At 38.6% G+C, this 15032-nt stretch overlaps 1 protein-coding gene across 3 annotated transcripts in view; it reads right to left on the bottom strand.

The window, feature by feature from the left end:
* Positions 1–15032, bottom strand: part of fndc3a (fibronectin type III domain containing 3A) — a 49006-nt gene that overhangs the window by 20786 nt on the left and 13188 nt on the right. For 2 of the 3 annotated variants that reach the window (XM_085430635.1, XM_085430636.1), the window contains exon 3: positions 7019–7094. In XM_085430635.1, coding sequence (XP_085286761.1) covers positions 7019–7094 — 76 coding nt within the window. Of the gene's footprint in view, positions 1–7018; positions 7095–8262; positions 9025–15032 lie in introns of those variants that run through there. The other variant, XM_085430637.1, reaches the window with a different exon arrangement.

Here is a 15032-nt window from a genome sequence, read left to right as displayed (position 1 = left end):
AAGAACACTTACTGACAGTGGATAATAATTACACCCAAGCAAGGGAAAAGGAAGTACTGAACTGTCAATAATCCCAAAAAGTAATAATTAGAACTTAAAACCATAACCTGAATTTTTAGTGATGACACTGTGGCAAATTGTTCCCTTTTTTGCATGATATAGCATTTTTCTTTTAGGCAGGAAATATCTTTCATCAAATTAAGAAGGCAGTAATTTATAGCAAGCGCAACATTTTATTATCAGATTACAAAGGCTGCATGTGTACACCCATCCTCAGACACAGTGCTGATCCAAAATATGCCTGCTAGCATCCAACCATCACCAATCTATCCAGATAGAGGAGGAGAAAAAAAGGAGAGGGAACTGTGCAAACCAGAACTTGAGGAAGCTGTAAACAATTGAACATTTTAAGAAAAAAATAGACATTTTCTTGGGTATTTGTAAAGTTAATCTGAATATCCTAAAAATGTTAAGGCATCTGTGTGAGTCTTGCAGCCCCCACCGGTATGAATGACGTTTACAGGAAGGGAGGGAGTCAGTAACCTTCATGCTTGTGCTTATTACAGAACATCAGAGGCTTATACTGCTGTAAGCCAGACTAAACCAGAACAAGAGAGGGGCCATGACTACAGGGGGCACTTTTTTGTAAATAATGAATTATCTGACTATGTTCAGGAAATAAAGATTCCACTTTAAAAACAGTTTCCTGACATAAAGTTATGATGTCTGAAATGATAATTTCCCAAACACAAAAACAGCTTAAGAGACATGCAACCATCTTATTGCTATGGACATCCCCCAACTGCCTAAACGGGGGTGGAGGGTGGGGTTAAGTTGACACCCCCCCCATCATATCCTCTTTACCCCTTTCCCTTGGTATCAACGCAGCAGCGGGAGAATGACTCACAAGCTCAGTCATTCTTAGAGCTACTCACTGCAGAAGCTGTGAATGAACTGTCTGCATCCACATGTTTGTGTACATGTCCTTGGAGTTAGGTGGGGGAGGTGATGAGCATAAAAATAGTGCTAATGTGTTTGATGTTTGCAGCCCAATCTTGTAAACCATATGTGATGGCTGTGGTTTGGGAAAGGGTGTTGTGTATGAAAAGAAGTCCAACTACAGCTGTTCACATGGGTTTTAATTTTAAATGATGCAATTCATCCAAATTTCTGTTTATTTCCAGTTAAAATAATAGGCTGACTACTGGTTGCTGGTAGCCTGTGCCACCAGCAACCGTTTCATGATGGCCTTAGCTACTCAGTCGAAGACTGAGTAACGTTGGACCAATGTTGCACCAATTACGATGGGTTCATTCATTACCATTGTTTCATATAGATTTAACACTGAAGTATAAATTACACCTAAAGAGGTGGTGGAAAATTAAGCAGCGACAGAAAAAGTATAATCCATATTTGAAATTCTCATTTAATGTTTTTTTTTCCTGTTGTTGGGGGGAAAAAACGTGATGGTTACATACATACAGTTTTCTAGGGTAGCCTATCTGAAACAGTTTTTCTGAAGGTTAGTATGCACTAACAAGTAGAGCAGGGCGATATGGCCAAAAATATTTATCACGATATATATTTGAAAATTTGCGATAACGATATAACCGACGATATAATTGATGCGAGACAAAATACAACTCCACAACATTACTAGTGCAAAAAGACAACCTTCCATTTATTTTCACTTAAACAAGAAGCTGGTTTTTATGTACATTAAAGCTTTATAAAAATGTAACAGTGCAAATGCAAATTCCTTGCTGAAAGTTTAACCAAAAGGCATTTCCAGTAGAAATGGGCTGACATATCCTGAGCATAACCATGTATAATATCCACTGAAGTTAAAAAGAGGTGCTTTGCAACATTAAACTGCAGTGTGCAGTACACATTTTTCGGACCATAAGGTGCACAGGATTATAAGGCACATTAAGCGAAACAAAGCAGTCAGATAAATCAAACTTTATTAAACTCATTCTTCTTGCTTCCTCCACTTCTGTAACATTGATTCATTAATGTTGAATTCTCTGCAGCTGCTCTATTCCCATGTTGTTGCAGTATATTAATAACTAACCTCGTATTGTGGATGGATTATCTCAGTTGTTCTCCTGACTGAAGTTTGGTCCGTTTACAGCATCCTGCCATGCGATTGCATTTGTCTCTAACCATGAAGAACCTTCACGTTAACTTTTATAAGTGGAAAAGTGTTAGTGTTCGTCCTCCAGCTTCACTGCTTATGTTATGCTAACATAGCTGTGTCGCTAGCGATCACGTAGCACATCATTATATACCAGCTAGCCCAACTTCAGTAACCCTACAAACGTCACTGCTGTTTAGTTTCCTGTCTTCATTTATGTTGGAAGTGATAGCAGAGCTGTACGTTTGATTTTTTTTCAGAAATCTCTCAGTCAGAACATGCTATATCATGCTTAGGTAACTAGCGAAACTAGCGAGCTAACTTCCGCTAGCTTCCTGCTAACTTCTAACTCCGTTAAATGTAATAACTTTTGTTTTCATGGATGCCTGGAAGTTAAACTTTATAGTTACACCTGGTAAAGCAGCAATGCTGATCGTTTTATTAAAGATGAAAGAATTTAGACAGTTTTTAACTCTAAGTGATGCTGCAGTGTTGTTTGACATGAAGCATACGGAGCTTAGGACCCAGATTACTCCCAGATTTAAGAGCATCTTAGTCCGACAAATACGACAATAACGACGGCCGCTTGCATGTTCTGCAAAAAAATGTGCTTTGTTGTGTATCTGACGGACAAACACCAAACCAGTTCCACATCACTGAAGTTGCACCATTTTTACAAACCAATTCTGGTTCATCTGTTTCACTCAACGACCGGCCATGTGCGTATGAAAACAAAGGCACTGCGCATGCGCGTTTTACTCCCATTCTATCGCGATATTTCATTTTCCTATCGTTGCCTAACATTATACCGGTATTATCGTGAACGGTATAATATGGCCCAGCCCTACTAACAAGCTCAAAAAATTCAAGTTGATGATACTGCAAGTGAAGTGGATCAAATTAACTCAACCCCAAAAACTCAAATCATAGGAATTATTTTTGTAGAACTTCTTGAACATAGATTGTCATCAAAACAGTCTCAAAACGGACTACACCATAGTATACAGTGTAGACAGTTTAAGGCACAGGATATGATAGATGTAACTTTCTTCAATAGGGAAAAAGAAAGACTAAAGACACCTGCAGATCATCAGAAATGAAGTGAAGTGAAGTGTTTCATAGCTGTGAGACAGCCTCAGCGGAGATAAGGGACACGTAAGCAGAAGGACTGAATAATCAAACTGAGTAAGGTGTGTGTCTGCTCAGTAACATGAAGGTCTGTGCACACTATTTTTAGCTTCCCGTCACAATACCAAAATGACTGATTTTTTGTGAAAAAAAAATGGCAAATCACTATCAGGTTCAATAAGCCCTGTAGAACTAGACAGAGCTTTATGCCATAAACCACCGACTGAATCATCCAAAGTGATGGTGAATCACCGCAAGGCTATATCACATAAAGAAGTGGATCTAATCAACCTAGTGGTCCTGAAGCTGACTTGCCTCATCTGTCACCAAGCTTATCAGGTGGCTACAGATTCCAGTGATGCAGCTTTCTTCATCTACATCTAGATTTGGCATCTAGAAGTAGGTAAAGAGAAAGCCAAATTAGGGAGTGCTGGCCTGAAACTGTGAGGGCATGTCCACTCTCCTTGTGGCAAGAAAGTTACCCAACACAAGCACAGTAAATGGCCACTCCAATTAGATTCTATCATCTCAGGTCCCGCCTCCAACTTAGCAAAAAGGCAAACGCCTTCTATAAACGACATTTAACAAGACTGTGCGTTCCTATTAACCTGGCTGCCATGCCCTAACACACAGAAATTGTGCACATTAAGCTGCTAAAAATATGTGAATATATGAGCACACAAAATGATGTCGTATAAAGCAAAAAGTGCGTAAGCCAGATCCTTTTGGCTTTGTGATACCATCATACACACCAGGGTTAAAGATGGAAGCATACACGTGCACATTAAACACTTAAGTGAACAGAGATATTGTTGTGTTGTATGGGTTGTTCTGAACAAACAAGGGAGGGGGAAAACAAAACAAAAAACAACCCAATCAACCAGCACATACATGCATGCATGCATGCATGCATGCCTGCAAGCACAAACAGACACACACACACACTTCTTCCTCCCTCCTTGCACTGCAAGCGGTGAGTCATCCCTCTATTCACGTCACAGAGAGATGAGTGCACCCTGTGACAGGCCAGTTAGTAGCAGTCACACTGATCTATGTGGCACCTCTCAGCTCTTTGTTTCTCCTCTGATGGAAACTATGCATGCTTGCTCCCTATTAGGAAGGTTTACTAAGCTCATAATGGGGGACTGGTGTGAGAACTCAGAAGAGAGGAGTAGGGAGAAGAGCCCCTGCTGTGAGCACACTGTATTATGGCTTCCTGGCTGGGCAGTATCACTTTCTATAACTCCTTTGTCATTTAACTATAGATCCCTGGGGCATGTCATCTCATAGTTATTTCTATATGCCACATGGTATAGACAAAAGGCCCAGACACAATGAGACAGTAAGCAGCAGTCTATATGGAAATCATTAACTGTGTCCTACAATGCTGAATGCCTTTAATGGGGTCACAAAGGGTATCAGAAATTAATCACACTATGTTAACATCTTTTTCCTTATCATATCAAATTCACAATTGGAGAGAGAGAACGCAAGAGTGGCTATGAGCTCGAGGAAATGTCAATACAGGGCAGGATGTCCCGTGTACCAAGCCATAAACAAAGCAAATCATTTTCAGATCAATGTTTTCTCCGGGCAACTACAATTTATCATTTATAATTATGGTACCACGACGCTCCCTCCTACAACTACGCTGGCACTTTTTTCCCCTCCTTCACACTGTCAGCAACACGTTAGGGCTAGACTTCATTGTTGCTGTCACAAAGCCAGCGTAATCACCAACAATTGTGGAAAAGGAAATGCCATCAGGACAAATAAGCATGAGTAACACATCTTACTCAAACATCTTTTGCCCCAAGCCCTCTACTAAACACTGTAATTATGCCATATTTTTCTTTAACATTATGATATATAGATTACAGATGCACCATTCATCAGGACAATGGATTTTTAATGAGATGAGGGAGAAGAATATAAAGAGAACAAAATTACATATTAACTGAGCGTAATCAAGCATTTCTCATGCTAGATTCGTATAAATAATGCACATTTTGTTAACATCTTTTTTGTTAGTTTGTGTTAAACAATAGGCTCACTCATTTTTAAGTCTTCTAAAAACAGTACATGTGATCGTATGAGTACACAAAACCGGTTTTGCTTGCTTTAATCACTGCTCCCGTTTACAATGGTCACAGGTCTCTTCCTTATGTGTAAATCAAGTGATGAGGGACAAAGTCTGAAGGCTTTGATTAAATATAAAAAAATTAAAAAAAAAAAAGCTCTCTTCTAAAGTTCAGCAAACGTAATAGGAGCGTTCAGCAGTCTGAGTTTGACAAGTCAAATGAATACCTTCCAAACTAACTGTGCTTTTCAGTAGGCATCTAATTGTTCATGTTATCCTCTTGCTGCCATATTGACAAGGAAAACAGTGTCCAGATGAAGAAAATAAAGAACTTCATACTTAAACCACGGTACCTTTGGAAGATACCCATTTGATTCAACAGTCTCAGAATGCTGAAGCCTCTTATTAACTTTACAGACAGATGGAATGATTATAGTAAACAAAACACACTTAAATAATGCTTGCATGACCACATGTACATCACATACTACAGAACAAGAATCTGTCCTTTAAGCACGTTTAAAGATATTTGTCTTAAAAACATCTTGTCATATGCCATTCTTTGAACTAGTCACTGTTGTAACTGAAACTATACGTGCAATTATGGCACTGAGCAAGCTGAGAGCTATGACACATGACTACCATTCTGATATTTTTTCAGTAAAAATACGTCACTGCATCCTCACCAACTTCCTCTCTTTCAAGGCGAAAAAACCAAGCTGAATGACTCCACATAAAGGAAATAACTGACAAGAACAGAATCTGTGTTAATCAGATTACCATATCCTGAGAAAAAAAAAAAACCGCACTCATCAAGCACTTTATTAACACTACTGCAACCCTGTAATTCAATACAACCCCTCCTATAGTAATTTTTCCACCCCATTTACATACGTAACGGTGGAAAATATTATGGATGCTTTAAGATATGAAGCAGTTAAATGTACCACTACCAACCACCATGACTTAAATGACGAACATACAAGTAGAATGATCAGATTTACCAGCCCAACTTTGACTTTAGGCTCAACTTAATCTCCCTTTGTCCTACTCCCCTCTAGGTCTCTAGTTTTCCCAAGGCTAAGTTTATCTAAACATTTCAACTTTCATTTTCTCTTTGTAAACGTGATGCAGAGTGAAGATTAATATGATTATCTGACAGCCACGCCTTCTCTACCAAATGCCAGAAAAGGCTCTTCAGTTGAGTGACAGTCATGCAGGTGCCTTATTTTTCATTAGCTGTTGATGATTTCTGCTGCAAATGAATGAGTTTGAAGCTTTAACATTTTATATGTATTCATATGTACAAGGTTATGATGAAAATTAAACCTTGATCTAATACTGTTGCCGTGTTATCTATGCAGAAAACACATAGTCAAACACAACGCCTAATTATCTCTTTAAAATGCTGGGGAAACTATTGTATTCCAAAAATAGATTAACAGATGACATTGTATGAACTAATTTTTAAAGGCAAAAAACAGAACTGAGAAAATACGTTTTGTTTTTTTTTTGTCTCTATGCATTAATGAATAAAGACGGGTGAAAAACATCCAGTGAGGTTAAAAAAAAAAGAAAAAAAAAAAAAGTTAAGACTGACTTAACTGAACGTTATGTCATATTAGACAACACAGATAAAAATTTAGACTAAAAAGATCAACGCTTCTTCTTACCTGTGATACACTGAAACTGACCATCCTCTCGTCGAATAGTAAAGGCCTCACCTGGGTTTACTTGCACCAGGATTACCTGTGAGAAAGCAAACAAGATGACAAACAGAAAAATATGAGTTTCAAACTCTCATTTCAGTGAAGGCATACTGAATGACCTACAAAAGTGCCATGCTTAATGAATAACTTTAAAATAATTAAACCGTCTCATACCCTAAAGAAGGTATAATTCAGGAAAGTCAAAAAGGTAAAAACCACAATCGTAAAAAAGAAAAAAAAAGTATTAAAAAAAAAAAATACAAAAACCAATATGATAATATAAAATATAATTTGCTGGAAAACAGTTTCTCGCCACAGCTAAATCAAATGTACAGGAAAGACAAATTTGTTGATTAAGAAAAGACACAGCTACGTAGCCGACAATGAGTCACACTGCTTATGTCATTTACAAAAGACCAGGAAGAAAAAAAAAAAGCAAAAAAAACAACAACCAAGAAAGCACAAACTAAAAAGCACACTTTGGTCTGTAAAGACATTTCCAATCACCTTCAAGGTCTCTGACAATATAACCTTTCTTTTAAGAGCTGCATCCAAAGTGTTATTGTAAGTTTATAACAATCATTATTTTTCTCCTTTCAATTAAATAACAGGTTAGCTTAGGTTAGAAAATGAAAATATCAAGATCACAAACTGATTATTCCGTTAACTTGCCTTTTTAAAGTCTGAAACATGCGCAACTAGGCTTTTGTTGCCTGGCACTGTGTGTGGGAGCTAGTTACCTCACTCTTGTGGAAGTCGCTGTCATAGAATCTACACTCCTCTAGCAAAGGGCTTTGACTATGGTTCGCTTCAAGCACTGAAATCATCAGCACCTCCATCTCTGACACTGCTCCCATTCATGTGCTCAGCAGGGAGAGGAAAGAGCCCTTTGCCTGCCACACAGAGCCTCATATGTCCATACAAACCCACACAAGCAGCGTCAGCAGCAAGCGTAGATGATGGAGGTGGTGGGAGGGGCAAGGGAGGTTTAAGTGAATCAAAGTCTCGCTACTTCAGAGACGGCTGCATGTGTATGTTTGTTTTACACTCTCTTTGATTTGAAGCAAATATGCTTTGTAGGATATTTCCTCCCCCATTTAATTTTACACTGGAAATTACTGTTGTAATCAATACTGTGACATTCACTGCCAGCCAATAAAAATCAAACAAAGGAAATTTTGCTTGCGAAAGATTTGACTGCTACTTACTGTTGCCCGCATTGCTTTTTCTCATTCAAGCGTCTCTGTTCACGCAGTCACAGAAAGGAAAAGATGCTCCAGGGTCTATCAGACCCTCCACCATTTCACCCAACCCTCATGAGAAATCACATGACCTGCGATGCTAACACATCTGGCTTGGATGTTTTCTTTTAACATCCTCCACTTCCATGAACTCCTGCATAAAGTCCAGGAAGAAACTGACAAGATGCGAGGAGTGCAGTAATATAGAGATCGGTCTCTTGCACTGGACGTAGCATTTACACAAAGTAGTTCATAAATCTCATGCTTGCTTAGCGTGGTTCAGCCGCATCTGCTCAAACAGCGTCTCTCTCTGCAGCAGGCGGCTTGTTCACTTTCGCCTCTGGCTCTAGTGCAGCCTCCCTACCGTCAGTATCCACAGCAACCCCTTCAACAAATAAGCCACAGCGATGTCCACGCCAAACCTTCACAGAAGGGATTGAAACGTTATCAGCAGTAGCCACTCTCCGGAAAAGGAGGCAGATGAGCCCAAGAAATCAGGAGCAAAAATAAGGAGGACTTTAGATGATGCCTCAGTTCCCTCTCCAGTTCCCTTCTTGACTCTGTGACTGACTGCGTGCCAGCTCAGTTAACGCCTGCTGTGCTCCTTAATATGGTTAATTTCAAGAGCATTCCATCAGGGTGTGATCATGGCACAGCTGAGCCGGCAAAGGTATAAGGGGTCCACAGCATGGGGAGTCCTTTGTTCTCTCTTTTTCACAACAACAACAATGGCGTGAGGGAGCTGAGCGACCCACGCAGCTTCTGAGGCTGACATATACGACTACGCTACAGTCCCTTTCCCTCGCCCTCCCTTCTCTCCCTCCCCCTCATACTCTCCCTGTCTCTCTCTCCCATTCACAGAGCAACATGCCGTACATCCTCTTAATACTCCGATCAATTTGAGCGGAGATGAGGTGGTAGGAGTTCAACTGCAGAGCTCCTGCATTTGTGACAATTCCAGCCTCGTGTCATTTGTGCTGTCTTTAAAGATCAGAAAGCAGCAAAAATGAAACAAAACCGAGAGATTATTTGTATAGTGACACAACGCACACAGCTTGCAAGTACTCAGTGCTTTACTAACATCTGTCCTCATTTACTCCAAATGGATCGTTCCTTAAAGCGACAGTGCTGATCACTTGATCAGCGTATGTCAAGTTACCCAATATTCTGCGTCACTGACACTGCTGAACAAAGAGTACAACAAACTCTTCCACAAAACAAAAATCACACAATCTGACTGTAAAACATCAAAATCAAATAAAAAACACTTCAAAAGGTAAACTTTAGTTTATGCAGTTCACACACACTAAAAAGAAATGGATATAATCATTAGGCTGACACTCTTTGAATTATGGATTTTTTTTTTCTTTATTCTTTTTCCTTTTCCTGCAGGCAGTTATGGACTAAAGCACAAAGTGAAATATGAATAGTGAACCTTCAGCTTGATTTCACTTGCCTTTAATTTTTTTAATCTAAAATATTGCAGTCATTCAACCATGCAATTTGTAGACATTATTGTGTGTCCACACAAAATAATTATGGACAACTGCTTACTAAGTGGAGAGTCACTACAGCGCAAAAAGGCAAAATCTACTTATTCATCTGTAATAATTTATCCTTCATCATCCTCTGAATTTAAAACAAAATAAAACAAAACTGAAAACATCATCTTGCCATTAGTGAAACAAGCAAATGGATTTGGTGCGTTTTTTTGAGACCTTAGAACCTGCCACATATACAAGAAGCAGAAAAAAAAAAACAAAAAAAAAAACTACTAGTTTGAGAATAACTACATCTAACATTTTTAATGCATAAACTGACTTTGCAGAATGGGGCGGGGGAACGACACCATAAAAGATAAATCACTTTCAGATAAGACAAGTTCCTCTTTTGATAGTGCCACGTGTCATGCACAAACATAGCTCTTACATCCCCAGGAAGCTCAGATGTAAAGCTTAACTTAAAATCCTACTGTCAAATATAGCTGCAAACAGCAATGACAGGTTCAAGCAGTTCAGCAGTTAACCAGAGGTCCAGTGACGCTTTTTCAAAATGGGATGTTGAATGAAAATAAAATATGGCGCAAGAATGCTGTGAAGATGCCCAAATCCGAGCAATAACAATACAATACCTTATGTTCTGATCATTTACGGGTGTCCAAGTCTGTAAGATCCCGATTTAGCCCCAATCAGCGTGCCAAATTTGAAAGCTTTTGCAGGACTATATCTGCCTGACCATATAATGTACTACTCAGTAAATAAGCAGGGAATTCAAAAACTTTGTCTTGCCATTCAAAAATACAACTGTAAATATTACCCACCCATTGGGTGCCAGATTTAAACAGGAGAGCCATATTCAAGACTTTAAATGCTCAGTCTAAACTGTACATACATTTGTGATACATACTTAAGTAGATTACTTATGAAATATTTGCAATTTGCAACTTGAAATGGTAATTTTCTTTCATAATTAGTGTATTATTATTATTATTATTATATAATAACGCAGTTACACCTGCAGTTTCCATCATACTTTACTTTTTTAGTTGCAAGTTTGAGGTGCGCATGGTCTACAATCTCAGCAGCAGTACATACATGTAGTGTCTGAAATGTATAAACAATTGTCTCCAGTTATGTCCTAGTGAGCCTACAATACAGCCAACACTATATAGTGATTGAATGAGTGTGCAAGTGAATTAATTAATAATTTGAGCACAGCCTAGGTGCTACCACAGACAATGGCAGAACAACAAAGATTAAGGAGAAAGTTATTTTTAAAAAACAAAGCAGAAAGATCCACAACGTCACTGCTTGGCTCCAAAAACCTCTGTGCCCATCTCCAACCCAAGCTGGCTGTCTGTATTAAATGTCCAGATGCAGTAAAGACCAACAGCGTGATGACTTTATTTGTAAGTAGACAGACTCTGAAGAAGTGCTAGGATGCTGCAAAGGTTACTTTTCACACAGATGACTAAGCACTGTAATGTGCAATGGTTTCCCAGTTACATTCACAACAGGGAACAACACAATTCAGTTAAGCTGCCACAAATTTATATAACCAGTGTGTCCAAAGGTTAAGCAGTATATCTTGTTCTCACTGCTATAAAGATCTGCATCCAAGTATGAGCCCTATGCAAAGAGATTGAGGATCAGTACGCACACGCTGTCACACAGGTGGCCACTGCGGTGTTTTATTACCCAGGAGAATGGGGCTGTTCTGTGTGTTTGTGGCTGTTAGCTCTGACGTTTTTCTGCCGTTGGTGACTCAGAGTTCAGGTTTCTCACTATTTGTTCCTCTTAATTGTTTACTGTGTGTTGATGCGAGATAGCAGCTGGGTGGACAGGAAGCAGGAGCCAAATGACACAGGGAAAAATCCTGCCAGTGTCGGAACTAGCCAGGAACTAACGCAGTCTCCCTGCAGCTGATGGCATACACTTGCGTGTGCAATGATGATTCAAACCAATTTAATGATTCTCCACCCTCCAGGATACCCTGGAAACGTTACATAAGGGGATAGGGGGGGGGAAAAAACCCTGAAAAATAAAATAATTTAAAGAGGTTTTCATACTGTTGTAAATAACCGTCTTCTTCTCTGTGCCATTAATTTAGAGAGGATAATCTGTTATATGTATTAGAGCAACTACAAAGCATTACCAAAGCACACAGTCAGTCATACAGATTCATACATCTCATTTACACAACAGCTTCCACTGGCATCTTGTTTACAAAGTTAATTAGTTTTCATTTCTCTACTTTATGCCTCATCATATTTCTAAACGGTTGATCTGATATCCTCGTGTTGGTGTTGTTCCCAGATCATCATACTAAATGTTGTTCCAGGATCAACATTGCAAGTGACCAATCAGAATGTTGTGACGTCATACTTTTGCGACTTCGGGAAAAACCGGCGTAAAACAAAAAACTGTAGTTAAGCTGCGTCAAACCGCCTCTGTCCGCCGATCAACAGACCCTGACCCTAACCCTAACCGTAACCCTTTAATAAACAGTAAGCAGAATTGATATTGTCCTTGCAACATTGGAATTTCATAAATGCACGAATGGCTTGGCGCGCAAAGGAATAACGTCACAACAATGTGATTGGTCACTTGCAATGTTGAACCTGGAACAACATTTTCATGATGGTCTGGGAACAACACCAACACGAGGATATCAGATCATCCCTTTCTAAACACACATCAATACTGACCAAACACTACTGACTGACAGGGTGTTTGAGCTTTGCATTAAGTCATTATATAAAATGATATACAGTAATAGCTTTTAAATGGTTTTGACCTATATTAATCTGTACTTCAATTAAAAAAAAAATACAAGTATATATTTATATTACAGTGCACAAAAAACAGACAACCTTTTTTTTTTTATTGTCGTTTTCAAACTACATATGAATATTTCACAATTCAGTGGAGGGGATAATTGGTGTTTGAAATTTGTGAATTCAAGACTTTTACCTTTCAAAATCTACATATTTAAAAAGTTAATTGGCCAATAATAAGAATTGAGCAATTAGCTAACTGAACTGAAATGCTGGTATGCAGACAATAAGAAAAACAAAAAAATTCAAGTAATTCACCAGTGACTTCTATATGCAGACAAAGGCAATTTATACCTGATCAACTTAACTATTATACCAGCAGTACTATCAGAGCAAAATAATGATGCATTCTATTTAAATGGGTGCACTGTTGGGATCACCGTTTTGCAAAAATCCCAAATAAATTACAGTACAGTTTGTTTCTTAAGCTGATTTGGATTTTCTCTCTTCCTCTTTTTTATTTTGACAGCCTGACTTGAAGATTTGACTATTCTCACTATGTAACTGTAACATTAGGCTACTCTCCAGCTATGGTAAACACAATATAATGATAACATTTTAAATTACTGACTGCCATAGTCTCAACGATTTGAAATGACTTTTTAAATAAAGGAGTGTAATTCTATGCAAAGATCATTTTCTTTGGTACTAAAACCATGTAATTCTATTCATACGATGTACTAAATTTCTGGTATCATGACATCCCTACAAATAATAATCAACTGAAAATAAATGACAGTATATCCTGATAGGTTTGTAGCTTGAACCCATCCGCTGGAACGTTGAAGACAATATAATTACACTGCAAAGCAAGACACAAGTAGGCAAGCTTCTTCATGTTTCTCGTGCACGGGAGAGAACCGGACAACCGCTTGACTCCAGTTGGTCTCGTCCGTTCTCCCGTACCACTGTTCTTTTATTGAGGTTACATGAATATGCATAAGTTCATTAACATATGACGTCTACATACACACAAAGAGTACCTTGCCTGTGTGTGTGTGTGTGTGTGTGTGTGTGTGTGTGTGTGTGTGGACTGCTGATCAAAGGGTCAAACATCCTTGGTCAGGAAGAGGGTAGACTAGACCCCCCCGGTAAGGAAGTCCAGCAGGTCATCTAAACAGAAAAGCACTCAGACTAGAACAGACGCAACTACGTTAATCCTACCATAAAACAATAAGACACGGTATGACCTCTCATGCTCCCAAAGTGCTGTCCAATACACACAAAGTTTGCAGACTATCAAGGATCAAAACCTCTACCAATCTACAACTAATTACAAAACTCTAAGCATATATAAGTAAATATTTCTAAGCATAAATGACAATCAACAATACAAATCTAACATATCCCACATGTTTTACATCTTTCCATCACTCTTTTATTCCACCTCCAAATACTACTGGGTCAACTGTTACTGTCCAGAGATTCTATGTGCATTTCAATCCAGCTGGAGCTAATAAATTTAAAATAGTCTTTTTAACTGAAGCTACTGCAAAGCAATAATAGCTCAACACAATTACAATATAGCACATTTTGTTGTTGAAATCAAGTTGCCATGTTTATAGGGCCTGGAAATCCTTTACTACGTCATTCTGAGATGTAGTTACATTTCTGGAAAGGTTCTGGGCTGCGTATAGTTTGGAGTCAATTTTCAACCAATTCCAACAATGGCTGGGAAATGAGTGCATAGTTACAAATAAAAAAAGGATGTCAACAGCATAATGATAGTCAAGAGAGATTTTCAATAGCTGGCTCTCATCTTTTCTTATCACATATTTAGGAAAATCACTGCCATGCTTCTACCACCATGCTTGACAGTGAAACTAGTGCTAGGCAAGTAATGCACAGCCCTGTTACTTTTGGCTTGTTTTTTTCTCCCCTACTCAGGAGCACTTTCCATCTGGCTACTTTACCACATAGCCCACACTTGTGAAGTGCTGTGCTGAGTGTACTGCTTCCAAAGCAATCTCTCATTAAAGCGAAGGCACTTTGTTCCACTATCAAAACAGTCCTTGGACTCAAAGTCTGTTTCCTAGCTGAGATTTTCTAGCTTGGTCACTATTTGGTCAGTTGAAAGCCCAGGTAGTTTCACAGTTTTGGCCACATTAAAATCCATGTGTTATTCTTTTCCACTGCCCATGTTTTCTTCTAGATTTCTACCAAAAACAAAAAACAACCAAAGTTAAAAGTTTAAATTTACCTTAGAAACCCTGCTACATATTTATGCATTTTGTTGTTGGGTTGTTTTTTGTTTTGTTTTTAAAAAAAATACTGTCTCAAGATACCTAAAGAGCACAATGTATCATATTACATCACCCAAGGGATTTGTCTTCATATTTCCGAATGGGGCCATTGACTAAGATTGGCTTCACCTATTTCCCTGACATAACGGCCAAATTCA

The sequence above is a fragment of the Copadichromis virginalis genome, linkage group LG14, assembly GCF_057382275.1.
Source record: "Copadichromis virginalis isolate Kocher_CV1m ecotype Utaka linkage group LG14, C_Virginalis_male_GT1.1, whole genome shotgun sequence".
NCBI classification, from domain to species: domain Eukaryota; kingdom Metazoa; phylum Chordata; class Actinopteri; order Cichliformes; family Cichlidae; genus Copadichromis; species Copadichromis virginalis.
This window is presented reverse-complemented; position numbering and strand designations above follow the sequence as displayed.